Source organism: Zea mays, chromosome 5, assembly GCF_902167145.1.
Source record: "Zea mays cultivar B73 chromosome 5, Zm-B73-REFERENCE-NAM-5.0, whole genome shotgun sequence".
Lineage (NCBI taxonomy): Eukaryota > Viridiplantae > Streptophyta > Magnoliopsida > Poales > Poaceae > Zea > Zea mays.
In genome coordinates this window covers 11193490-11220472 of record NC_050100.1, presented here as the reverse complement: position 1 = coordinate 11220472, position 26983 = coordinate 11193490, and the positions used below count along the sequence as shown (strand labels likewise).

General features: G+C 55.9%; 2 protein-coding genes across 2 annotated transcripts; one reads left to right on the top strand and one right to left on the bottom strand.

The window, feature by feature from the left end:
- The first annotated feature begins 2740 nt into the window (after window positions 1-2740).
- Window positions 2741-3853, top strand: LOC103628000 (mitogen-activated protein kinase kinase 9). The gene has a single exon (XM_008648293.1). The coding sequence runs from the start codon at window positions 2741-2743 to the stop codon at window positions 3851-3853; it is 1113 nt and encodes a 370-aa protein (XP_008646515.1).
- A 19289-nt stretch (window positions 3854-23142) lies between these two features.
- Window positions 23143-25039, bottom strand: LOC103625944 (S-adenosyl-L-methionine-dependent methyltransferase superfamily protein). Its single transcript, XM_008646350.2, has one exon. It carries the CDS (start codon window positions 24876-24878, stop codon window positions 23655-23657), a length of 1224 nt encoding a protein of 407 aa, XP_008644572.1. The 5' UTR covers window positions 24879-25039; the 3' UTR covers window positions 23143-23654.
- Window positions 25040-26983: the final 1944 nt, after the last annotated feature.

Genomic DNA, 26983 nt, shown 5'->3' with positions numbered 1-26983 from the left:
GAGCTGATGCATAGGACCAGCATGCTTGGAGCACGGTGCAGGTATGGCCCCACCTGCGGGTTCGCCACCTTACCTGAGGTGGGCCTAGGGCCTCTATCAGTACCCCAAATATGGGGTACCCCCTCCTATTGGGTCTATGCGGGACGCTTGTGGCTATCCGTAGCCATAGGATGACAAACAGTCTACTGCAACTTAGAGTTTGGGCTCGATGGGGCCACTAGCCTCTGTGCCACCAGCGCCATCATGCACCCCATCAGTTGGATTGCTCAACATCTATAGTATGGGGTCGGATCCTCGGGGGACGGTATCGGACCCCTACGTGTGGTATCCGGACCTCCAACTAGGGGAGGTTCGATGCCGCCACGTGTTTAGGGCATCAAAGATGGTACCTAGACCTCCATAAGTGCCATCTAGTCCCCCGACCAAGGGTGGTCTAGAACTGCCACGTCTGCATGCGCTCGCAACCACTGCTCTTCGCCAAGGCGAGGGTGCGGTGCTGCCACGTGGCCCGAGGCATATCGCAGAAGTTGCCAGACGTTGCTTGACACGAGCCTCCAACACAGGGGCCACCCGCATTAAATATGGGCAGGATGTGCACCTATCCACACTAAGGGCTGGTAGCGTGCGACCCATATTAAATGTGGATGACATGTGTAGTATGAAAGGCCTTGGGCGCGCCAATAACCCACATGTTACCAAGGCAAAGACCATTGACCAACTGCGTCGCGCGTGGGTAACTCCCATCATGACCCTCGTTGTTCCCACTACATCACCAGGCGAAAAGATAGTCAGAGGGGACAGGACAACACTGTCCACCTACTTCCCTAAGCAAGTCAATGAGCCAGCCTACGCAAGAGCCTTCACCCACACACTGACAAGACAGGATGAAAGCAAGTCTGGCCAGAGGAGCACGCGTGATGACCAAGAGAAGATTCGTACCCACCGTGGGAGAAGACCTTGGTCAACCAACCTTATCCAATGTTTCACACTTCATATTATTGTATTTATATGCCCACCTATCGAGACCTAGCTCCCTTGTACGTGCTCCCCTTAGTCTATAAAAGGGAGGACACTTGCGTATATAAAAGGGAGGACACTTGCGTAGCCAAGGGGGACACGTGCCACACCGGACTCGAGCCCATCTAGGTACTCGGGGACGGGACATACTCACTTGAATCCCCACGAAGGCATCTCTAACCAGTCCCAGGCTTTCTCAAGCTCTATACAATACAACTCACAAGTGGAGTAGGGTATTACACAAATGGTCCGAACCATTCTAAACACTCGTGTGTTCTTGTGTTCGTCCATCTCATCAGACAAACCCTAGATTGTCCATGTTCTTAGGATTAGACGGGTGCATTCCGCCACCCGGTTGGAGTTTTCTCTGCGACAATGACCTAACTTAATTTGTCTCTTTAAAATACATGTTAGTCATGATAATCTAAAGTTGTCATTAATTATCAAAATCTAACTAGGGGCTTCGATGCTATCAACTATGTCGTATCTTCTTCTATAAACCAAAATTACATCTATATCTTTGTCTTCACAACTTGGATTTTGGTTTTTCTCTTTCTTATTTTTAAGTGAAAGCTTGCTCAAACTGGATTGTTCAGCCATTTTGAAACCTTGCTCTCCAACTTGGTGTGGGCCTAACCAATCCTAACCACACACTTAGCAATTAAAATAGTTAGTCCACTACTTGTCTCAATTATCAAAATGAAACATGGAGCTTCCAGGTACATTGAGTTCATGAAAAAGAAGTATGTGAACATGTTCTCATGAACTATTTAGGAGTGCACCGGATGGTCCGTGGGAACAAGCGAGAGCGTAGAAATTTTAGTGCATGTGTATATTTCCCAATTGAAATTAAGATGCAAATGATCCTTATAATGATGAGGATGACCATAATTATGGGTAATGGGTCTTTTGCTAAAAATAATTCCAAATAAGCTTCTCTTGATGAGATTATGAAATTATAGTAATCTAGGCATTAAATTATATAATCTGCATCTATAATCTAGATGTTTATTTATTTATCAAATTATTTACGCCGAATTATATAATCTGAATAGATTATAATTTAAAACAAGCAGGGTCTTAGCAGGTGTAACATGGGGCACGGCTGATCGCACACGTTGGCCGACATTCTTTCAGCTAAAGACGTCGCTACCTAATACTTTTAAACCCTCTGGTCATAATAGAGAACCGCTTGCTTGATTAGTTGGTGTTCACACACAGGCGAGCTCTCATATCTCCCGCTTTTGTTCTAATAAACGCCTAACATGACAATTGGCGCCGGTACACCTCAATATTCTTTTGCCTAGTTACAAGTATTTTGCCGCTATTTCGTTTAATTAAAAAAATGCTTGTTAATCTATGATGGGCGGTACCTACCTCTCCAGATCAATTAAGCACGTGACGGTTTTATTATATGCCATGCATATGCATGGGAGACACTCGTGGGCTCGTGGCAAGTCTTCACGAGAAAATCCCAGCCACCCCTTACGAACCAGAGCCCACAAATATATTAAGGAAACCGGCTGTTTTCAACTATGGTCCACCAATAACAAATTCATGCTAAGTCCGATCGAAGCATCACCTTCTAGTTCTAGATTTTATTCAAGATAATTACACAATCAATACATCACAGATTGGTCAAAGCTACAAACACAGATAATGACTCAACGGCAGATGTATAAATAAGTAGCCGGCTAGCGATCAGACCATCGCTCGATCATTCATGGCTCTCGCAGGAGACGAGAGACTTCCGCCATTCCACCTCTCGCTGAACGTCCCCTCCCGTCCCGCCGTCCAGGAGTCGTCCTTCCGCCACGCCAACCCTCCAAGCTCGACCAAGGCTATCGCAAGAAACAAGAGACTTCCGCCGTTCCATCTCTCGCTGAACGTCCCCTCCCGTCCCGCCGCCCAGGAGCCGTCCTCCCGCCACGCCAACCCTCCTGTGGCCGCGCCGGAGCCGGCCTCGACTCCGCTCGCACGGTCGACCCAGTTCCGCCTCGCCGACTTCGACAGGCTCGCCGTCCTGGGCCGCGGGAACGGCGGCACCGTGTACAAGGTGCGCCACCGCGAGACGTGCGCGCTCTACGCGCTCAAGGTCCTGCACGAGGACGCCGGCGCCGAGGCTGACATCCTGGGCCGCCTCGCCTCGCCGTTCGTCGTCCGGTGCCACGCCGTCTTGCCGGCCAGCTGCTCCGCCGGCGACGTGGCCCTTCTCCTCGAGCTGGTGGACGGCGGGTCCCTCGACGCGGTCAGCCGCCGGCGCGGGGCGTTCGCGGAGGCCGCGCTCGCGGAGGTGGCGGCGCAGGCGCTCTCCGGGCTGGCCTACCTCCACGCCCGCCGCGTCGTGCACCTCGACGTCAAGCCGTCGAACCTGCTCGCCACCGCGGCCGGCGAGATCAAGGTCGCCGACTTCGGCATCGCCAGGGTGCTCTCCCGATCTGGCGACCACTGCACGTCGTACGTGGGCACCGCCGCGTACATGAGCCCGGAGCGCTTCGACCCGGAGGCGCACGGCGGGCACTACGACCCCTGCGCCGCCGACGTCTGGAGCCTCGGGGTCACTGTCCTGGAGCTCCTCATGGGCCGCTACCCCCTGCTTCCCGCCGGGCAGCAACCCAACTGGGCGGCGCTCATGTGCGCCATCTGCTTCGGCGAGCCGCCTGCGCTGCCCGACGGCGCGGCGTCACCGGAGCTTCGGAGCTTCATCTCTGCGTGCCTGCACAAAGACTACTGCAGGAGGGCGTCCGTGGCAGAGCTTCTCGCTCACCCGTTCATCGTCGGGAGGGACGTGCTGGCGTCGAGGGACGCGCTACAACAGCTGGTCGCCGAGGCGTAGCTAGTCCCCGGCGAGGTCGTCGTTGTGCGCGTGGCGTCGTCGATCACGCGTCCTAGCAAGCTCATCTCATCTACCGGTTATCGCGCTATGATGGACCTAGTTGCCGGTGCCATGCACAAAGACAAGAACTAACGATTTTGTTAGACCTGCAGATGCCGTAGAGTTAAGTGGTAGTTTTTTTCCTTTTTACAAAAAACTATGTAGAGCTTAGTTATCATCATATGCACATTGTTAGGATCTGGATTAGATAGCACGTAGAAATGTAAAAACTGCCGCTTTTGTTAGGATCTGGATTAGATAGCACATAGATCAGGGGAGGAGGAAGATGGTAACATAAAACAGATAGATTCAGACAAAAAATAAAGGAAGGAAAAAGAAAATAGGAAAAAAAGATGAAGACATTTCACCCGTTTTTATGTATCATGAGAAGTTGTAAACGTCGGAGCTTTAACTCCACCAAAAAACCAAAATATTGACGAACGAAGCAGAGATACACCAAATGCAAGATGCAAGCAACAAGAATAAAATATATTGGTTGTCATGTGCAGAAGCAACATACCTCTTTTTTAATATATTGGATGTTTGAATGTACTAAACTAATAGTTAGTTGATTAAAAAATTGCCAGTTGAATTAATTAGCTAACCATTACCTATTTTGCTAAAAATAGTTAATAACTAAATTATTAAGTAGATTGTCCGAATGTATTTAACTAATTTTAGTATAGTTCTAGCGTATTCAAAGACCTCCTTAATTGAAATACGTGAGCTAGTTTACCGCAATAATGGTTATGTACAGATAACTAAATAACTAATAAAACTAAACATCATAAATAATAAAATAAAAGCTACAGATAACATTCCAAACTAACATATATTGAACATAAAAATGTTTACTAATATTATAATCTGATCATAGAATATATGCGCCTACGTGTACACAAAAATTGATAATAAAAACTAAACATGTGTTTGCACTAACACATGTGTCTGCAAATGTAACTAATCTATCTAAACAACTTTACTTATGCACCAGAACCAAATTTGATTTAATCCATGTCTACCTAGATAACTAGGATTGCAAAAATATAATTAACATAGACCAAATTAATATGAATAAATTAAGGGGAAAAGGATGGATGTGTTGCCCATGAAGATCTAACGATAAATCCTTCTAAGCTTTGAATTAACAGATCAGAGAAAGTTAAAAGGATTTGAGAGAGATGATAAACAAATGGAGATCGACGTGAAACAGAGGAAATAAGATCTTGATCCGAGTGACAGGACCTCATGTTGAGCACTAAATTTGGCACTTGGTCACGGTTGGATGGTCCAGTCATGTGGTCTAAACGGTCCGCGCTTCGTACTGTCCGCGGGATAGCCTGGATGGACCGCGCGTGATCAGATTAAATCAGACGAGAGTACTTATCCCATGCATTATTATCCTAACCTATCTGCAGAAATATGTTGGACCTCATCTAGAAACATGTCCAGACCTCCTGTAAATATAAAGGGGTACAGTCAGTTGAGACCACAATCAAACCAATCCATTTACCTTATTTATCGTTCATGTCTTATGAGTAGGTGTGGCATAACTTTAGTTGTAGTTTCCACGTATCAATCTTCACCTCTATTCGACTCTACGTCGTTTAGAGACATATTGGATGGTCTGCCGACCCAAGACAATCCTAGTATTTTTCCCTAACGAGGCACTCCGGGGGCGAGATCCAGGTTATGTAGGAAGCTCTTTGCGCCATCACAGACGATTCGATGGCCTACTGCGGAGGGTCCAATGATCTACCACGGACCATCCGACACCTCCTAGAGCCAAACCTAAGGTCCCGCACATCACGTGAAGGTCATATGGTTCGTTGCTATTTGACCCTAACAAAGTGTCATTATAGAGATGTAGTTCAAGACTGCATTGTGGATAGTGTTATTTATCGCGAGCGGTCTAGTGACCTATCACAGATAGTCTGACGCCTCGTAGAGAGATTCTCCAAGGTCTTTTTCCTCGCGAGCGAGATATTGGGATCATTGGTCTTTGGCACAAAAAGGAGTGAACACACTTTTTGGCGATTCAACCAGGCTACAATTGTTGATTCTAAAGATCTCAACGACTGTCAATGTTTATGACCTGACTGCGCACCACGGGGTTCCCCCACGTGATGCTTTTATGTAGGACAACGTCGTTGATGATAATTCGATGGTACGTGTAGGTACATGTCGGATCACACAAGAGTTTATACATGTTCGGGCCGCTAAAATACGTAACACCCTACTTCCTATCGAGACCGTGTATTTGAGTATCATTGGTGCTTACGGGTTAACCTGATCATACAAAGTTTACAATATCATTTATGCATGGATTAATGTTCTGGCATTTGGATCTTGTGATCGGAAGGTGCAACTGTACCTTTCTGAAGTTCTAGATTGGTACAAGATTCTGAAGGAAGAGGGAAACTGGACAGAGAACATATTCCCCGGAAGAAGTTAATATCTACATTGGAGACCAGGCCGCACCCAGGAGCAACCATGAGGCCGTCGGGCTCCGCGCCATCGCTGCCCATTCCACGACCCCTCTGCAGCCATCTTCGGCCTCCTCGAGCCCGGTGTCGTAGCCGCCGTCGTGGCCAGCGGGCGCGCGACCCTCCTCGGCCGTGCGCAGGGGCCTGCACCAGTTGCCATCTCCGCGATCTCGTGCGATGCGGGCCTCCTCACGCACACCTCGTCGCCAACACTACTGGTGCGAGCGCGGACGCGGCGTGCGCACCGCAGCCACCACGGTCGCGGGTCCCCTCCCCGTCGCGGGCAGCCTCATCTCCCACAACAGCGAGCCTCTCGGGGATGGGACCCCCTTCATCGCCGGTCGTGGGCCCCTTCTCGGAGCCCCCCATGTTGCCCTTGCTGCGCACGCGGCCCTCCACGCTGCAATTGTCGTCACTTCCGTCGCGGGCGGTTTCCCCACTGGCCGCAGCCTGCTGAGCGCGACCCTCGGGTTGGGACCCTTCCACTTCTGCCTCACATCCATTCGTGATGGACTTAGGGCCCTTACACCACTCCCTCAGCGTCACCACGGAGCGCCGATCTAGGCTCTTCTTCACCGGCGCCAATACGTCATCGACATCCTAGAGCGGGTTGATATGTTCGACTACAATCCATGTTCCACGCCTGTCGACACACATGCGAAATTCTCTGAGGACGACGGGACGTCGGTCGCCGACGTCCTACTAAAGCCTGACCAGCGTGCTTCAGTACCTGACCTTCTCAAAGTCTGACATCGCCTACGCCGTCTAACAGGTGTGCCTGCACATGCACCCGACATCGCCCACGCCTCTCTCTTTATGTTCACAATGTATTATTGCTTTTGTGTGCCTTGATCCATTGACATTGTTGAGTTCTGGTTAAATATTTTGTTTAGGTTACCCAGAATATCTTTTGTACCACTGCAGCTTCAGATGCCAGAGCGAGCAGTTGCATATTGTGACCGCGTTTACGGGAAAAGAGAACAACAAACATCCAAGTCAAATATCTATTTTAATCTTCTACAAATTTATCTGAACCCAAGAAATGCTGAAAAGGAATTTGAGCAGAAATATATTCCAATCGCATCGCAATACTCTGGAATCGAAAAGGCTAGTGCTACTAAGCTCAAAGGGGGGCGCATGGGTAAAAAGGTCGTTGAGATTGAGGGGGCTGATGAAATACGCTTTAGCCCTAGTGGAACAGATTAGTGGCCGAAGTGATGGCTATGGAGAGGATGTAAATGACAGAGGCCCTATAATGTTAAATGAAGCACTGGAACTGTTAAGCCAACGGTGGGACAGAATAAATGGTGCTCAGGCTCTTAGGCTGTTACTAAGAGACACTAAACTCCAGGTATTTTTTCCTGGTATACTATGTATGAAAGATATTCTTGGTGTTGCTTACCACATAACAGTTGTTAGTTGCTCCTTTTATAGAGCTACTTGGCTTGGCCCTAACAGATGTTACAGATCAAACCTAATTTTATCTCTACCGGTAAGAGCAGTCCCGACCCATGAAGCCCATAAGTAGAGTCTATGCTTGTCGGCGTTTCGAGACAGGGGGGTCCCTAAGCCGACGAGTGAGTGTGCTGCGTGCCCCAGCCCAGATGGGTCGAGCGCGTGGGCGAGCGCGAAGGGGGGAGAGGCGAGGTGGCCGGAGTCGAGCGTGAGAGAGGTGGAAGTCCCGCGGCCTTCGTGTTCGTCCCGCGCCCAGGTCGGGTGCGCTTGCAGTAGGGGGGTTACAAGCGTCCACGCGGGTGAGGGAAGCGAGCGGCCCCAAGAGAGCGCCTGTCCCGTCCTCGGTCCCGCGCGGCCAACCTCCTCTGAGAAGGCCCTGGTCCTTCCTTTTATAGTCGTAAGGAGAGGATCCAGGTGTACAATGGGGGGTGTAGCAGAGTGCTACGTGTCTAGCGGAGGGAGAGCTAGCGCCCTAGGTACATGCCAATGTGGCAGCCGGAGAGATCTGGGCACCCTGCTGGCGTGATGTCGTGGCTGTCGGAGGTGCGGCGGAGCCTGGCGGAGGGACAGCTGTTGGAGCGGTCGAGTCCCTGCTGACGTCGTTCTGCTTCCGTAAGAGAGCTGGGGGCCACCGTCGTCATAGAGCTTGTGGAGCGCCATTATTGCCCCTCCGGCGGAGCTGGCCGGATGGGACGCCGGTCTTGTTCTCCGTGACCCGAGTCGATTCGGGGTAGGATGATGATGGCGCTTCCTGTTGACGTGGCGGTCTGTGCCCTAGGCAGGGCGACGTGGGGATTCCTCCGAAGCCGAGGTTGAGTCTGCCTTCCGTTGCCGTGGCCGAGCCCGAGCCATGGGGTCGGGCGAGGCGGAAGTCGTTCGGCCAAGGCCAGGGCGGAGTCCGAGCCCTGGGTTCGGGCGAAGCGGAGTTTCGTCGTCTTCCGGGTCTTAGCCCGAGTCCGAGCCCTGGGGTCGGGCGGAGCGGAGTTCGCCGTCTTCCGGGTCTTAGCCCGAGTCCGAGCCCTGGGGTCGGGCGGAGCGGAGTTTCGTCGTCTTCCGGGTCTTAGCCCGAGTCCGAGCCCTGGGGTCGGGCGGAGCGGAGTTCGCCGTCTTCCGGGTCTTAGCCCGAGTCCGAGCCCTGGGGTCGGGCGGAGCGGAGTTCGCCGTCTTCCGGGTCTTAGCCCGAGTCCGAGCCCTGGGGTCGGGCGGAGCGGAGTTCGCCGTCTTCCGGGTCTTAGCCCGAGTCCGAGCCCTGGGGTCGGGCGGAGCGGAGTTCGCCGTGGCGCCTTTGTCAAGACCTGACTGCCGGTCAGACTCACTCTGTCGAGTGGCGCTGCAGTCGGAGTGGCGCAGGCGGCGCTGTCCCTCTGTCAGGCTGGTTAGTGGAGCGGTGGAGTGACGGCGGTCACTTCGGCTCTGCCGGGGGCGCGTGTCAGGATAAAGGTGTCACGCCACCTTTGCGTTAAATGCCCCTGCAATTTGGTCAGTCGGTGTGGCGATTTAGTCAAGGTTGCTTCTGAGCGAAGCCAAGGCCTCGGGCGAGCCGGTGATGTGTCCGCCATAAAAAGGGGGCCTCGGGCGAGACGGAAGTCTCTCGAGGTCGGCTGCCCTTGGCCGAGGCTAGGCTCGGGTGAAGCGTGATCGGGTCACTCGTGTGGACTGATCCCTGACTTAATCGTGCCCATCAGGCCTTTGCAGCTTTATGCTGATGGGGGTTACCAGCTGAGAATTAGGCGTCTTGAGGGTACCCCTAATTATGGTCCCCGACAGTAGCCCCCGAGCCTTGAAGGGAGTGTTAGCACTCGCTTGGAGGCTTTTGTCGCACTTTTTTGCAAGGGGACCAGCCTTTCTCGGTTGCCTTTCGTTCCGGCGGGTGCGCGCGAGCGCACCCGCCGGGTGTAGCCCCCGAGGCCTCGGAGGAGTGGTTACACTCCTTCGAGGTCTTAATACCTCGCGTAACGCTTCGGCTGGCCTGGTCGTTCCCTCATGCGAACTGGCCGTAGCCCGGGTGCACGGTCGGGGCCCAAGCTCTCGGGCTGGTATGTTGACGCTGTCAACGATTTGGCCGGAGCCGGTTTTTGCGAGAGCAGCCCCCGAGCCTCCGCACAGGGCGAGAGGACGATCAGGGACAGACTCGACTTTTTACATACGCCCCTACGTCGCCTTTCCGCAAGGAGGAGGGGGGAGTGCGCCATGTTACCCTCGATGGGCACCGAACATGGTGTCTCCGGTGAGCTGCAAGCGGGTAATCCGAGTGGACGTCCGTGCCCCGTTCGTTGGGGGTCGGCTAGGGGCCCGGAGGCACGCCCAAAAGTACCTGCGGGTGATTTGCCGGACCCGGTCCCCTGGCGACGGGGTCCGAGGGCTCGATGCCTCCCTCCGATGGGATTCCGTTACAAAATCGTTCCCGCTGGTCTCGGAAATGTCCTAGGGTACCTCGGGAGCGCAGCCCGAGCCTCGGTTATGTATCGAACGTACCCCTGGTCATCCCTCGCTCGGTGTCTGAGGCGACTGTGAACCCTTCGGGGGCCAGCCTTCGAACCCCTGATCAGTAATGGGCGCGGAGCCCGAGTAGCCTGAGGCGGCCATGGAACCCTTCGGGGGGCTGGCCTTCGAACCCCTGACCAGTAGTGGGTGTCGGGCCCACGCGATCTGAGGCGGCTGTTGAACCCTTCGGAGGGCCAGCCTTCGAACCCCTGATCAGTAGTGGGGGGCTCGGAGCCCGGTTCCTTTGCGGAGAAGGATCCCTTTCGGGGCATCCCCCTTTCCCGGTCCCTGTTGCAAGAGATAGAGAAAGAGGAAAACGGAAAAGGATACGAAATCGGACGACGTGGCGTACCTTTTCTGACGCGGTTATTATGGCGAAGGTGAAGCGTCGCGCGCTCCTCCCGTCAGAGACGCCGCCTGTCCCGCCGCGGAGTAAATGCGACGGGGCGAGTGGTTGGCGGGGCGGCCGTTGCGCGCGTGCGATCCGTTCGAGGAACGGGTCACGGGTGCACCGTTTCCACGCCGTGAGAGGAGGCTCTCTTGCTGTCCCGGGATGGGACGTGAGCCTGGCTGACGACGTGACCGCTGCGCCCGCCCGCCTGCCACCGCTATTACTACCGGCCCACTTTCGGTCGCTTTGACCGACACGCCAGGCTGGCGCTGTTGGGTCGCCTCGAGTCGTGGCATTGGCTCCGCAACCGAAGAGGCGCGATGGTGGCACAAGTGGCGGTGCGGTTGCTTGCATGCAGCAACTGGCGCGCCGGTTGCCCGACGCGTGGGCCTGGGTTCCCAAGCTGACGTGTCAGAAGTTGGAGAAGCGCGTCCACCTGGCGCGGTTGCATGCCGCCTGCATGGCTGCCCGCCCCTTCTGCCCGTTGGTCTGGGCGAAAATGGGGGGTCGCTTGTAACCGCTGGACGGTCGTGCGCACCACGCGCGGCGGTTTGGCTTCTTCTGCCCTGAGCCGGCTTGCATGACATGCGGGACCCAGCCCCCGAGTCGCAGGGGAGGGCCTTGGAGCGTGTTGGAGAAGACTCAGCCTGTGGCGCCTGGGGGCGCACGTAGGGAGAGTTGCCTTTAAAAGGAGGGAGACTCCTTTCGGAAGGCAACCATGTCTTCTTCCTCCCTTAAGCGTCGTGTCTTCCCATCTCCCAAGCCCCCGGATGGGGGGCATGCGCCGCCTTTCCGCCTCCTCGTTGGAGGAACGCAACTCCATGGGAGTTGGTACCTCTCAGCCATCGTTCGGCTTCAAGGATTTTCATCATGCTGCCCGGCTGCTCCCCTCCGCCGGCGTTCACCTGAGATGGCGACCTCCGGCTTGATGGTGGGGGAAAGCGAGCCGGGCTGCGGCCTCTTCCCCTCCCTCAGCCTCAAGGATTTTCATCACCAGGGCTGGGGAGGGGAGTGCGCCGAGTTGAGGTCGGCCCCCGCGTGGGCGGCGGCCCGCTCCTTCACTCAGTGATCGGAGGGAAAGGCGGCCGTCGTCCGTGGCGCTGGCATCTGCAGCGTGCCTGGCTTTCAGGCGCGAGTGGCTTCGGAGCCGCTCGCGGTGCCGGCATCCGCCACGGCAGCTTGAAGAGGTTCTGCTGCCGGCGAGATAGCCAGGACCGGCCACGGGCTGACCTCCAACTCTACGGCCTTCTGCCCGTCCTTGCCTCACGAGTTTTGGCATGGGCGGGGGCCTCCTGGCAGCGGCATCGAGCCTGAGGTCGGCGTTGCCGCTGCTTGGTCCCTCGGAGCAGAAGGCGTCGTCGTCGCCGCTGCTGGAGCAGGTGACGGCGCACCATTCGTCGGCCTTCCGTTGCTCCGCAGGCCTTCCCCCTCGGAGTGGGGTTGTTCGTGTCTGCGGAGGGGGGAACCGGAGTTCCGTTGGTAATGGCATTTCGAATGCCAGTGTTTTCTGTTCATTGTGGCTGTCGGGGCCTGAACATGTATGTAATTTCGGCACGGAGCCGTGTTTTTTCCTCATTTTCGAGCACTAAGTCTCGCCTGTTGATTATCTGAACCGCTTTACCAAGCATGAGTCGCCCCGTGTTAAGGTGACGGGTGAGGTATCCGTATCCCGGAGGCGTAGGAATCCCTCGGCCCGTTCGACCTTGTTGTCTGGGGCTCCTCTAGCTTAGTTAAAGAGACCCCTCGGCCGCCCTTCGGTGGACCGAGGCCAGGGGTAGCGATATCAGTATGATCAGAGGCGGAGTTGGCTCGAGAATGGGAACCTGGTTGGCCGGAGCCTAGCCGTGTTGTCCGTCAGCGGAGCCGACGCCAAAGTCGATCAGTCGAGGCCTCGGGTCGGGCTGGCGCCCTTGGAAGCCGGTTGACCGAGGCCCTAGGGGTAACCGGTCGAGCCGCCTGCTCGGGCCGGATTCCCGGAGGAGTCCCTGGGCCGCGTCGCCGCCCGAGGCTGGGTCGGGCTTTGCTGAAGACGTCGTCGATGCCGAGGGTGCTACAGCTCCCTTCAGCGTGAAGACCTGAGCCTGCAGGATCAGATCATCTTGTAGCGTGTGCTTTCTGCGGCCGCCGAGGCCAGAAAAAACACACCCTCGCCACGCTTGCGAAGCTGCGCCTTTTTTCCTCTTGTTTCGAGCATCTGGACTCTGTCGGTAACAGGGATGTTTGTGTGAGCGAGAGTTGCTTTTCACGGAAGGGACGAGTGAGGTATCCGTATCCCAGAGGCGTGGGAATCCCTCGGCTCGGTCAGCCTTGCCGCTTACGCGTACTTTCACCCGTCCATGAGGCCCTGTCCCCGACTTAGCCGAGAAAGCTTGAAGGACTGCTTCGGCAGGAGAGCTTCCGAACGTGAAGACTTGTTCGGTCCACGGAGTCGCTTTATCCGAGCGCAAGTTACTTATCGCAGAAGGTGATGAGTGAGGTATCCGTATCCCGGAGGCGTAGGAGTCCCTCGGCTCGGTCAGCCTTGGCTGCTTACGTGTACTCCGTCGTTTCCAGGATCCGCTTTTCGAAGTAGTCAAGAAGCACGAAAGAAATCCTGCTAAAAAGAGATCCTTTTTCGAGGAAAAATTCGACGCAGAGGGGGTCTCCCCCCTTTTAGCCCCCGAGGGAGGGTCGGGCTTTGCCGAGGCTAGGCCGACCCTTCCTTGACGACTAAACTTTGCGTAGGTGCGAGGTATATGAACAACTTGAAAACATCTTAAGGGTAGGAGCGACGTAGCTGTTTGATGTTCCAAGCGTTGCCGTAGATTTCGCCTTGATTGTTGGCCAACTTGTATGTTCCGGGCTTCAGAACTTTGGCGATGACGAATGGCCCTTCCCAGGGGGGCGTGAGCTTGTGCCTCCCTCGGGCGTCTTGCCGCAGCCGAAGCACCAGATCGCCCACCTGGAGTTCTCGGGACCGGACCCCTCGGGCGTGGTAGCGTCGCAGGGACTGTTGGTACCGCGCCGAGTGTAGTAAGGCCCTGTCCCGAGCTTCCTCCAGCTGGTCCAGCGATTCCTCTCGGCTAGCTTGGTTGCTTCGTTCGGTGTAGGCCCTCGCCCTCGGGGAGCCGTATTCCAGGTCAGTGGGCAAGATAGCTTCAGCCCCGTAGACCAGGAAAAACGGCGTGAAGCCCGTGGCACGACTCGGCGTCGTCCTTAGGCTCCAGACCACCGAGGGGAGTTCCTTCATCCATCGCTTGCCGAATTTGTTGAGGTCGTTGTAGATCCGAGGCTTGAGCCCTTGTAGAATCATGCCGTTGGCACGCTCTACTTGCCCATTCGACATGGGATGAGCCACGGTGGCCCAGTCCACCCGGATATGGTGATCCTCGCAAAAATCCAAGAATTTTTTGCCGGTGAACTGGGTGCCGTTGTCGGTGATGATGGAGTTCGGGACCCCGAAGCGATAGATGATGTTGGTGAAGAACGCCACCGCCTGCTCGGACCTGATGCTGTTCAGAGGTCGGACCTCGATCCACTTGGAGAATTTGTCGATGGCAACCAGCAGGTGCGTGTAGCCCCCGGGCGCCTTCTGCAAGGGGCCGACGAGGTCCAGACCCCATACAGCGAAGGGCCAGGTGATGGGTATTGTCTGCAGAGCCTGAGCGGGCAGGTGCGTCTGCTTCGCATAGAATTGGCACCCTTCGCAGGTGCGGACAACTCTAGTGGCGTCAGCCACCGCCGTTGGCCAGTAGAAGCCTTGCCGGAAAGCATTCCCGACAAGGGCTCGGGGCGCTGCGTGGTGGCCGCAAGCCCCCGAGTGTATTTCTCGCAGCAGTTCCCGACCTTCGGCGATGGAGATGCATCGCTGGAGGATGCCCGAGGGGCTGCGATGGTAGAGCTCCTCTTCGTCGCCCAGCAAGACGAATGACTTGGCGCGTCGCGCTACCCGCCGAGCCTCAGCTTGGTCGAGGGGTAGCTCTCCTCGGCGGAGATATTGCAGGTACGGGGCCTGCCAATCTTGATCTGGCGTGGCCCCGCTCTGCCCTTCCTCGATGTTCAGTGCCCCGCCCTCGGGAGCCGAGGGTACCTCGGGCTGTGCCGAGGGTACCTCGGGCTGTGCCGAGGGTACCTCGGGCTGAGCCGAGGGTACCTCGGGCTCGGGCGCGTCGTCGAGCTTGACGGAGGGTTGATGCAGATCCCGGGAGAAGACGTCCGGGGGGACTGTCGTTCGTCCCGAGGCTATCTTAGCCAGCTCGTCTGCGGTTTCGTTGTAGCGCCGAGCGATGTGGTTGAGCTCGAGCCCGAAGAACTTGTCTTCCAGGCGCCGAACCTCGTCGCAGTAGGCCTCCATCTTCGGGTCGCGGCAGTGGGAGTTCTTCATGACTTGGTCGATGACGAGCTGCGAATCGCCGCGGGCGTCGAGGCGTCTGACCCCTAGCTCGATGGCGATCCGCAATCCGTTGACCAGAGCTTCGTACTCGGCCACATTGTTGGACGCCGGGAAATGGAGGCGCAGCACGTAGCGTAAGTGCTTTCCGAGGGGCGAGATGAAGAGCAGGCCTGCGCCAGCCCCCGTCTTCATCAGCGACCCGTCGAAAAACATGGTCCAGAGCTCCGGTTGGATCGGAGTCGTTGGCAGCTGGGTGTCGACCCATTCGGCCACGAAATCCGCCAACACCTGGGACTTGATGGCCTTCCGAGGGGCGAACGAGATCGTTTCGCCCATGATTTCCACCGCCCACTTTGCGATCCTGCCCGAGGCCTCTCGGCACTGGATGATCTCCCCCAGGGGGAAGGATGACACCACAGTTACCGGATGAGACTCGAAGTAGTGTCGCAGCTTCCGCCTCGTCAGGATCACAGCATACAGCAGCTTTTGAACTTGTGGGTAGCGGATCTTAGTCTCGGACAGCACTTCGCTGATGAAGTAGACCGGCCTCTGAACGGGCAATGCATGCCCTTCCTCTTGCCTTTCGACCACAATCGCGGCGCTAACCACCTGAGTGGTCGCGGCGACGTAGACCAAGAGGGCTTCTCCGTCCGCCGGGGGCACCAAGACAGGCGCCTTTGTAAGGAGCGCCTTCAGGTTGCCGAGGGCTTCCTCGGCCTCAGGGGTCCAAGCGAAACACTCGGCCTTCCTTAAGAGGCGGTACAGAGGCAGACCTCTTTCGCCGAGGCGTGAGATGAAGCGGCTCAGGGCCGCGAGGCATCCCATGACCCTCTGTACCCCTTTTAAGTCCTTGATGGGTCCCATGCTGGTGATGGCCGCGATCTTCTCCGGGTTGGCTTCGATGCCTCGCTCGGAGATGATGAACCCTAGGAGCATGCCTCGGGGCACCCCGAAGACACACTTCTCAGGATTAAGCTTGACTCCTTTCGCCTTGAGACACCGGAATGTCACTTCGAGGTCGGAGAGGAGGTCGGAAGCCTTCCTTGTCTTGACTACGATGTCATCGACGTAGGCCTCGACTGTGCGACCGATGTGTTCGCCGAACACATGGTTCATGCACCGCTGGTACGTCGCGCCCGCATTCCTCAATCCGAACGGCATGGTGACATAGCAGTACATGCCGAACGGCGTGATGAAAGAAGTCGCGAGCTGGTCGGACTCTTTCATCCGGATCTGGTGATACCCTGAGTAGGCATCGAGGAAGGACAGGGTTTCGCACCCAGCGGTGGAATCCACGATTTCGTCGATGCGAGGCAGAGGGTAGGGAACCTTCGGACATGCTTTGTTGAGACCAGTGTAGTCTACACACATCCGCCATTTCCCCCCTTTCTTCCTCACAAGCACAGGGTTGGCAAGCCATTCGGGATGGAATACCTCTTTGATGAACCCTGCTGCCATTAGCTTGTGGATCTCTTCGCCAATCGCTCTGCGCTTCTCCTCGTCGAATCGGCGCAGAGGCTGCCTGACGGGTCGGGCTCCGGCCCGAATATCCAGCGAGTGCTCGGCGACATCCCTCGGTATGCCGGGCATGTCCGAGGGACTCCACGCAAAGACGTCGGCGTTTGCGCGGAGAAAGTCGACGAGCACTGCTTCCTATTTGGGGTCGAGCCCGGAACCGATCCGGACCTGCTTGGTGCTGTCGCCACTGGGGTCGAGAGGGACGGCCTTGACCGTCTCCGCTGGCTCGAAGTTGCCGGCGTGGCGCTTCACGTCTGGCACCTCCTTGGAGAGGTTCTCCAGGTCGGCGATGAGGGCCTCGGACTCGGCGAGGGCCTCGGCGTACTCCACGCACTCCACGTCGCATTCGAACGCGTGTTTGTACGTGGGGCCGACGGTGATGACCCCGTTGGGGCCCGGCATCTTGAGCTTCAGGTAGGTGTAGTTGGGGACGGCCATGAACTTCGCGTAGCATGGCCTCCCTAGCACGACGTGGTAGGTTCCTCGAAACCCGACCACCTCGAACGTCAGGGTCTCCCTTCGGAAGTTGGAGGGTGTCCCGAAGCAGACGGGGAGGTCGAGTCGCCCGAGGGGCTGGACGCGCTTCCCAGGGATGATCCCGTGGAAGGGCGCAGCACCTGCTCGGACGGAGGACAGATCGACGCGCAGGAGCTTGAGGGTCTCGGCGTAGATGATGTTTAGGCAGCTGCCCCCATCCATCAGGACCTTGGTGAGCCTGACATCGCCGACAACGGGGTCGACGACGAGCGGGTATTTCCCCGGGCTCGGCACATGATCGGGGTGGTCGGCCTGGTCGAAAGTGATGGGCTTGTCGGACCAGTCTAGGTAGACTGGCGCCGCCACCTTCACCGAGCAGACCTCCCGGCGCTCTTGCTTGCGGTGCCGAGCCGAGGAATTCACCACATGCCCTCCATAGATCATGAAGCAGTCGCGGACCTCGGGGAATTCTCCTGCGAGGTGATCTTCGTTCTTGTCGTCGTCGCGGGCCCTGCCACCCTCGGCGGGTGGCCCGGCCCTGTGGAAGTGACGCCGAAGCATAACGCACTCCTCGAGGGTGTGCTTGACGGGCCCCTGATGGTAGGGGCACGGCTCCTTGAGCATCTTGTCGAAGAGGTTCGCACCTCCGGGGGGCTTCCGAGGGTTCTTATACTCGGCGGCGGCGACAAGGTCCGTGTCAGCGGCGTCGCGTTTCGATTGTGACTTCTTCTTGCCTTTCTTCTTGGCGCCGCGCGGAGCAGATGCCTCGGGAGCCTCTTCCGATGGGCGGCCCTGGGGCTGCTTGTCTTTTCGGAAGATAGCCTCGACCGCCTCCTGGCCAGAGGCGAACTTGGTGGCGATGTCCATCAGCTCGCTCGCCCTGGTGGGGGTTTTGCGACCCAGCTTGCTCACCAGGTCGCGGCAAGTGGTGCCGGCGAGGAACGCGCCGATGACATCCGAGTCGGTGATGTTGGGCAGCTCGGTGCGCTGCTTCGAGAATCGCCGGATATAGTCCCGGAGCGACTCCCCCGGCTGTTGCCGGCAGCTTCGAAGGTCCCAGGAATTCCCGGGGCGCACGTATGTGCCTTGGAAATTGCCAGCGAAGGCTTGGACCAAGTCGTCCCAGTTGGAGATCTGCCCCGGAGGCAGGTGCTCCAACCAGGCGCGAGAAGTGTCGGAGAGGAACAGGGGGAGGTTACGGATGATGAGGTTGTCGTCGTCCGTTCCACCCAGTTGGCAGGCAAGGCGGTAGTCCGCGAGCCACAGTTCCGGTCTCGTTTCCCCCGAATACTTTGTGATAGTAGTCGGGGGTCGGAACCGGGTCGGGAATGGCGCCCGTCGGATAGCCCGACTGAAGGCCTGCGGACCCGGTGGTTCGGGCGAGGGACTCCGATCCTCCCCGCTGTCGTAGCGCCCCCCACGCCTGGGGTGGTAGCCTCGGCGCACCCTTTCGTCGAGGTGAGCCCGTCGGTCGCGTCGATGGTGCTCGTTGCCGAGGTGGCCCGGGGCCGCAGGCGCGGTGTTGCGCGTGCGCCCGGTGTAGACCGAGGCTTCCCGCATGAATCGGGAAGTCGCGGCATGAGGTTCCGAGGGATAACCTTGCCTTCGGGAGGCAGTGCTCTCGGCCCGCCGGACCGCAGCGCCTTCCAGGAGATTCTTGAGTTCTCCCTGGATTTGCCGACCCTCGGTGGTTGACGGCTCCGGCATCGCGCGGATGAGCATTGCTGCGGTTGCCAGGTTCTGACCAACCCCGCTAGATGCGGGCGGCGGCCTGATCCTGACATCGTTGGCGACGCGGTGCTGGAGACCTTGGGGCAGGTGACGTATTTCTCCGGCCAGGGGTTGGCCCACCCACGCCTGTCCGACGTCCCGACGGATTGGCTCAAGCGCTCCTGTTCCCTCGTTGAGTCTGGCCTGCGCCTCGCGGACTTGCTCGAGTTGTGGGTCGTAACCCCCCGCCGGAGCGGGGACCACAGCTAGCTCCCGTGGGATGTCGGCGCGAGGCACCGGCCTAGGGAGATCACCGTCCTCCGGCATGCCAAGATGGTTGCCTTCGGAGGGATCCCCTAGCTCGATGTGGAAACATTCGCGGCTTGGGCCGCAGCTCTCGTTGCCAAGGCTGCGGCTTCCATCGGAACAGTCGGATAGGCAGTAGTCGCATGCGGTCATGAAGTCCCGCACGGCACTGGGGTTGCCAAGTCCGGAGAAATCCCAACCGATGCTGGGATCGTCATCTTCCTCGGACCCAGAGGGCCCGTAGGTCGAGACGTCCGCCAGTCGGTCCCAAGGCGACCGCATACGGAACCTCAGTGGGGTTGCACTCGCCTCAATGAGAGCGCCCGCCAAAACGAGGTCGTTTGGCGGGTTGAGGCCGAGTCGAAATGACGCAAGACGGGAGTTAGTCGTTACCTTTTGGTCGACGAGGAGCGACGTAGTCACATCGGGGACTGGTTGCACCATCATCTCTGGTCCGAGGGCGACGTCCTGCAGGCTTTCCGCGAGCGCGCCGGCGTCGTCTTCTTGCTCGGGGTCAGCGTGCCGCGGGGGGACGGCGCTTGCCTCCGTCTTGAACGCGAGGTCGACGTCCGGCGTGCCTTCCGTCGGGGTGTCGGGGGCGTCGATTCGCTCGACGGCCGACGAAGCGCGGCCTCCCACCTGGCCTTGACGGCCCCGTCTCCTCCTCCGTTGGCGGGGGAGAGAACGGAGCGAGCCCGAATGTTGCCCTTCCACCACGCGGGGAAGACGTCGTCGATTCCGCCGCCGGCGGGCGGGTTGTCGGCCGCCATTGTCGTAGTCGCGCGGCGGTGGAAGAAGTATCATGTCGTAGCTGCCGTCGAAGGACATGAACTCAAGAGTCCCGGAACGAAGCATCGTCCCGGGGCGGAGAGGTTGCTGGAGACTGCCCATCTGGAGCTTGACGGGGAGCTGTTCGTCAGCACGCAGCAGGCCCCTACCTGGCGCGCCAACTGTCGGCGTTTCGAGACAGGGGGGTCCCTAAGCCGACGAGTGAGTGTGCTGCGTGCCCCAGCCCAGATGGGTCGAGCGCGTGGGCGAGCGCGAAGGGGGGAGAGGCGAGGTGGCCGGAGTCGAGCGTGAGAGAGGTGGAAGTCCCGCGGCCTTCGTGTTCGTCCCGCGCCCAGGTCGGGTGCGCTTGCAGTAGGGGGGTTACAAGCGTCCACGCGGGTGAGGGAAGCGAGCGGCCCCAAGAGAGCGCCTGTCCCGTCCTCGGTCCCGCGCGGCCAACCTCCTCTGAGAAGGCCCTGGTCCTTCCTTTTATAGTCGTAAGGAGAGGATCCAGGTGTACAATGGGGGGTGTAGCAGAGTGCTACGTGTCTAGCGGAGGGAGAGCTAGCGCCCTAGGTACATGCCAATGTGGCAGCCGGAGAGATCTGGGCACCCTGCTGGCGTGATGTCGTGGCTGTCGGAGGTGCGGCGGAGCCTGGCGGAGGGACACCTGTTGGAGCGGTCGAGTCCCTGCTGACGTCGTTCTGCTTCCGTAAGAGAGCTGGGGCCGCCGTCGTCATAGAGCTTGTGGAGCGCCATTATTGCCCCTCCGGCGGAGCTGGCCGGATGGGACGCCGGTCTTGTTCTCCGTGACCCGAGTCGATTCGGGGTAGGATGATGATGGCGCTTCCTGTTGACGTGGCGGTCTGTGCCCTAGGCAGGGCGACGTGGGGATTCCTCCGAAGCCGAGGTTGAGTCTGCCTTCCGTTGCCGTGGCCGAGCCCGAGCCATGGGGTCGGGCGAGGCGGAAGTCGTTCGGCCGAGGCCAGGGCGGAGTCCGAGCCCTGGGGTCGGGCGAAGCGGAGTTTCGTCGTCTTTCGGGTCTTAGCCCGAGTCCGAGCCCTGGGGTCGGGCGGAGCGGAGTTCGCCGTCTTCCGGGTCTTAGCCCGAGTCCGAGCCCTGGGGTCGGGCGGAGCGGAGTTTCATCGTCTTCCGGGTCTTAGCCCGAGTCCGAGCCCTGGGGTCGGGCGGAGCGGAGTTCGCCGTCTTCCGGGTCTTAGCCCGAGTCCGAGCCCTGGGGTCGGGCGGAGCGGAGTTCGCCGTCTTCCGGGTCTTAGCCCGAGTCCGAGCCCTGGGGTCGGGCGGAGCGGAGTTCGCCGTCTTCCGGGTCTTAGCCCGAGTCCGAGCCCTGGGGTCGAGCGGAGCGGAGTTCGCCGTGGCGCCTTTGTCAAGACCTGACTGCCGGTCAGACTCACTCTGTCGAGTGGCGCTGCAGTCGGAGTGGCGCAGGCGGCGCTGTCCCTCTGTCAGGCTGGTTAGTGGAGCGGTGGAGTGACGGCGGTCACTTCGGCTCTGCCGGGGGCGTGTGTCAGGATAAAGGTGTCACGCCACCTTTGCGTTAAATGCCCCTGTAATTTGGTCAGTCGGTGTGGCGATTTAGTCAAGGTTGCTTCTGAGCGAAGCCAAGGCCTCGGGCGAGCCGGTGATGTGTCCGCCATAAAAAGGGGGCCTCGGGCGAGACGGAAGTCTCTCGAGGTCGGCTGCCCTTGGCCGAGGCTAGGCTCGGGTGAAGCGTGATCGGGTCACTCGTGTGGACTGATCCCTGACTTAATCGTGCCCATCAGGCCTTTGCAGCTTTATGCTGATGGGGGTTACCAGCTGAGAATTAGGCGTCTTGAGGGTACCCCTAATTATGGTCCCCGACAATGCTGCCACATCATCAAGACATGAGTTGTAGAAACTATATCTTCCAACCCAAACGGTGAAACTCACACATGTCAAGGGGTCGCAAGCTGCGTGCATGTCATCCGAGGATTTACTGTGGTCCCCATAAAACATGTGGTAGAAGTGGTGTCTTGCCCTCCAACGCATTTGGGGCGGTGTCCTATTTCATTAGAGATTGAGCCGACCAGTGGCGAATCTAGCCGAAAATATTGTCGGGGTCATCAAGAGCAGCTTTGCTATATTATACAAATTTTTATGAACTTTAATAGAGTTTTTCTAAAGGATTTATAAAATTTATCGGGGTCGGCTGACCCCGATAAACCCCCCTAAATTCGCCCCTGGAGCCGACATGGTTCCCTGCATGAGACCTAGTGTCTTCATTTTTTTTCCTTCTTTCATTAACGCTCTTGGCACATCATCATTTTGCCTATGTGGCAGTCTATTTAATGTTATGGAAACCCTTGAGGGTTGGGACTGCTCTAACAATCCCCTAATGAATCCGAACTAACCTTACCCTTGTTACCCAATCTTGTCCCGCAGCCTTGAAGCCTAGTGTGCTGTTCGCGTCACAACTCCATCCGTCCTTTCACAATTGACACTCGAGCTGTCGTAAGGTCTATCATCACAGTTCACATACCACCGTCCTGTTAGAATGTACAATGGGGTTGTTTAGCAAAAAAAAAAAAGATATGAATGTGTCTGCCTGTTAATCACCTGTTCCAGTATGTTTTTCTGAACGTGCAGTATAGCATGGTGTATTGCTCGAATCGGGTACCCTTGTCTTTGTCAAACCAGGTTTGGTTGATGCCAGCTTGTGGAATTCCTTCTCTTGGCTTTCACACTGGATCTGGAGTGGACTGCCTCAGACTGCTTCAGACCTTTATAACCGTGCGTGTGTACTCGCTCTCTGTTTTCTGGCGAGCGTATTGAAAAACTGGGAGCCCCCTCTGTTTTGGTTTTCTTGTATAGAATGTAAATGACACTGTAAAGTTTCAGTCATCAGATTGATGGTCTTGATTATAGTGCTGCAATGTGTGCTCCAAAGAGGTTTGGGCATTATATATATCCCTTTGTTTTTATCATGTCAGTGATAGCGACAGCAATGTGTGTGTGCTGTAGAAAGTTCCACATTGGAAAAGAAACAAATGAGTATCATTATATGTAGTTGCATATTGTTGCCGATCGTTCCTGCATTATCACGTAGGCTTCCCTCATCGTGCCGGCCGCGGCCTAGCAAGAAAAAGAGCATGCATAAGCGCCCAGGCAAGTTTGGGGAAGGGCAAAAGACACAGTTTTGGATGATCACTTTAGGGCCCGTTCGATTGTATAGGAATAAACCTGGATTCGTTTCAGCTCATCAAAATCTATATAAATTAGAGAAATAATCCGACTAGGAATCAATTCGAAGCTTCGATCCATAAAAACCGGACAGGGCCTTAACCATTTATTTCTACTATACAAATGGCTTGTACTATAGGGTTTGAAATAGGAGAACATATCTTATGCACATGGAAGATTGGTGCACATGGTGCACATATTAAATCATCACCACTCATTTTAGATCTAACGTCTCTAGTTGTTTGGTATATTTTGCTAAGGACACCCTCCAACGTGGTGGTGTGTAGTGGTGGAAGGTGTTATTTGTAAATTGAATGATCAACTAGATACGTTAGATTTAAAATGAGTGATGGTGATTTAATATGTGCACCATGTGCACCAATCCTTCATGTGCACCAGATATGTTCTCTTGAAATAGGAGATGTAATGCATGTCGACAACACACATGCAAACCGCCTAAAAAAGCATACAAAACAAAACAAAACAAAAGTTGGCAAACCATCAAGTCAACAAACATAGGATCGCATCAATCACAGCGGTTTTGTCATCCAACCTCCTCGGCTCCTCCTTTGATCAAGAGTTACCGGAATTGATGCGCCACGAGTTCTTCAGCGGCTTGTCCAGCAACGCCGAGAGATACATCTCCTTCCTGTCCGGTCCCCTGTCGAGCTTCCTACCCGTCACCCACCTCAGCTTGCCGAACCCGATGCTCTCCACCACACCCACGTACGTCGCCATCTCCGCCTCCCCGCAGAAGAAGTGGTCAAGCCAGAACATCCCGCCAGGCCGGAGCACCCGGTACACGTCGAACAGAGCGAACTGCAGCGCGACGGGCGGGATCCAGCCGCTGAGCACGTGCATGGAGTGCACGATGTCCAGCGTGTTGTCGAAGAAGGGCAGCCGCGCAGCGACGCTCACGTAGAGCGGCACGACCCCGCGCGCGGCCACGAAGGAGCTGAAGGGGCCGTTGAGGTTCACGGTGGTGGCCACCACGGTGACGCCGTGCTCGCGCATGCGCACGGCGAAGGTGCCGGACCCGCCGCCGATGTCGAGCCCGATGCGGACGGATCCCGGCGGGGACGCCGCCAAGAGCACCTCGTCGACGGAGAAGTTGAGCGGGTTTCTCTTCTTGTCTGTGGCGTTGGGCTTGACCCAGCGGTACCGCTCCGGGCCGCCGTCTAGGTCGAAGCAGTCCTTGCAGTCGTCGAAGCGCGGGGAGCGCGCGCGGTCAACGAGGCAGCGGAAGGACTTGCACGTGTAGGCGGACCAGTGGACGGAGCGGTCGGGCGGCGTGGACCAGAGCGCGTCGGGGAACGGCAGTGGCGGTGCCGGGTCCGGCGGCGCGGCGGGGCGGCAGCGTCGGCGCGGCAGGGGCTCGCAGCCGCGGAGAAGGAGCCGCTGCGCGTGGAGCTCGTCGTCGGGGCAGGAGCCGTTGACAGGGTACGACATGAAGGCGGCGAGCAGGTGCGGGAAGGCCAGGCACGGGTGGCCCACGGGCGGCCGCAGCTCGGCGGTGCCCCAGTTGGGGTTGCGCCCATACGGCAGCGCGTGCGGCCCCGCGAACGCGTGGAACTCCAGCGGGAGGTCCGCCAGCTGCTCCGGGACGGTGGTGGTCCCTGGAGTAGCCATTTTCGGTGCCGCCGTGGCGGCCGGAGGCGTCGCACAGGAAGAATAGCGGGAAGAGAAGAGGAACGTGGCCAGGTTAGAGCCAAGGAGGACGGCGACGTAAAGGATCGCGCGGCGGAGGGGGACTCCGGTGCCGGGGTCCACGTACGCGGCCAACCTTGTGATGGACATGGAGCCCGAGCTTGCGAGCGCTTGTTCGGAGTCGGAGAGGAGGAGCAAAGCTGCAAAGGTGGTGACAGTGAGCGAGGCCAGGTCCAGATGGATTCGCGAGGGGCAGATAAAAAAAAGGTACGGCAAGACAAGTGTGGAAAGTTTTAAGTGCTAGTTTAGTAACTCTATTTTCTTAAGTGATTTCTATTTTTATATAGAAAATGAACTAATTTTACTTTATAAAATGAAATTTTTTCTGAAAAAATAAGGTTCCCAAATTAGACCTAAAATTTTTTCCGACCTTAGAGGAAATTTTCTATACACTCCACATCCGCAAGAGCCGAGACCCGAACCTCGAGTAGTACTGTAGTAGAGGCATAGCCAAAAAAAATTAAGACAACTCCAGTAACTCATATTTAACAAGTTGCTAAATAACTATTAGGAGTAAAAAATAGCTTGATCTACAACAATTTCTTATATTTAGACAATAGTTTAATTTTAAATCTAGTTTTAGTAGGTCTGCGTCTGTCGAACCTGGCTGACGGTAGTGTCGAGGTAACAAACATTGAGGGCAGAGGAGAAGGTTGGTCGACGTGACCTGTAGAAAGCGATAGTCCGACGACGTGACCTATGGGTGAGCAGTGGTCTGACGATGGAGTAGAAAGTTGTGTCACGCGTGTTGGACCTGGCTGCCTCGTTGCACGGAAAATAAAAAGGAATATGTGATATCTGACTACCTTATGCAGGGAATGGTAAAATGAATATGTGGATGTGAAGAAATCGATGAAAATTGGATTTAGAGAGTTGCTATCGAGTTGCCAAATCTAGAGAGTAAATGAGATTGATAGCAAGTAACTAAGTGTGTGTTTGGTTGCAGGACAACCAGGACATCCCATGGCGTCCTCTCTTGTCCCTCCAGTTTTGAGGGACAACTGAGGACAACACTGAGATAGTCATGTCCTAACCCTTGTCCCTGAACCAAACAACTTTATTTAAAGAATCGTCTCCCGTCCCATCCTGTCATTGCAACCAAACACACTCTATATTTAGCAAGTCCACTTAAAGAATTATTGGAGAAATATTTTTCTGATGGCTTCTTAGATTTAAGATTTAGAGAGTTGTTTAGAGAACTTTAGAGTTACTCTAAAATTTATTAAAATGAGGATGAGACCCTTAGAGACGTATTCGCCGCTATATACCCATAATTATAATATCAATAAATAAAATATATAATAGTCGTTAGCTATAATAATGTATGCGCCAAATACATATAAATTTTAACTCGTTAGAAATTAACCTATTTATTTTAGTCATAGATACAAATTAACCTATTTATTTTAGTGTAGGCAGTGGCAGATTCAGAAATAGGTTAAGTGAACTGATTTTTTTAGTAACTAGTGATGAAGACAAGATAAACCGACAGAGGCTCTTTTTTCTCTTCTTTTTCCACCTTCTCTAGCCACCACCACTTTCCCCAATAAAATGGATGACTCATTTTTATGTCTTAGTTTTCCTCTTTTCTCCTCTATTCCACACCTGTTTATCCAATAGAGTTAGATGGATGTAACAGGGTGAACCCCCTTCAGATAACCTCCAACCAGGGGTGGACCTATATAGGTTCGAGTGAGGGCCTAGGCCCCGCTCATTTTCTCCTATGCAAGCAGTAGAGTCTAAATTTTTACCATGAAGTCTCCTGCTCAGCGTCATTTAGATACCCCTGTTCTAGTATTCTGGTGCCCATCTTTACAAGTATGCCCTACTTTCATTTTGTCCTAGGTCTGCCCTTGCCTCCGACGTTCCACCCCAAAACTCGCACCGTATGTTTGGTCGCTTGTAGGAGGGTTTTGGTGTCCAATGGTTCTCGTTCCCTAGCCCCATATCCAATTAGAGAGAACTCCCACCATATATAGGTGGACTTCTAATCTCACCTATTCTTTAATTACTCTATTTCTTTATAATATTAACTGTTTTGAGCACCATAATCTGATAACAATGTGTATTATGGTAGTACAAATAGTTTATGATTTTTTTAACCTTCAAAAATTGATGAAAAATATCAAATGACTGGATTATAGTAATATCTAGCAGCTGAGGCTAACTGCAGCGCTTCTCGCGCCCTCTCCCCT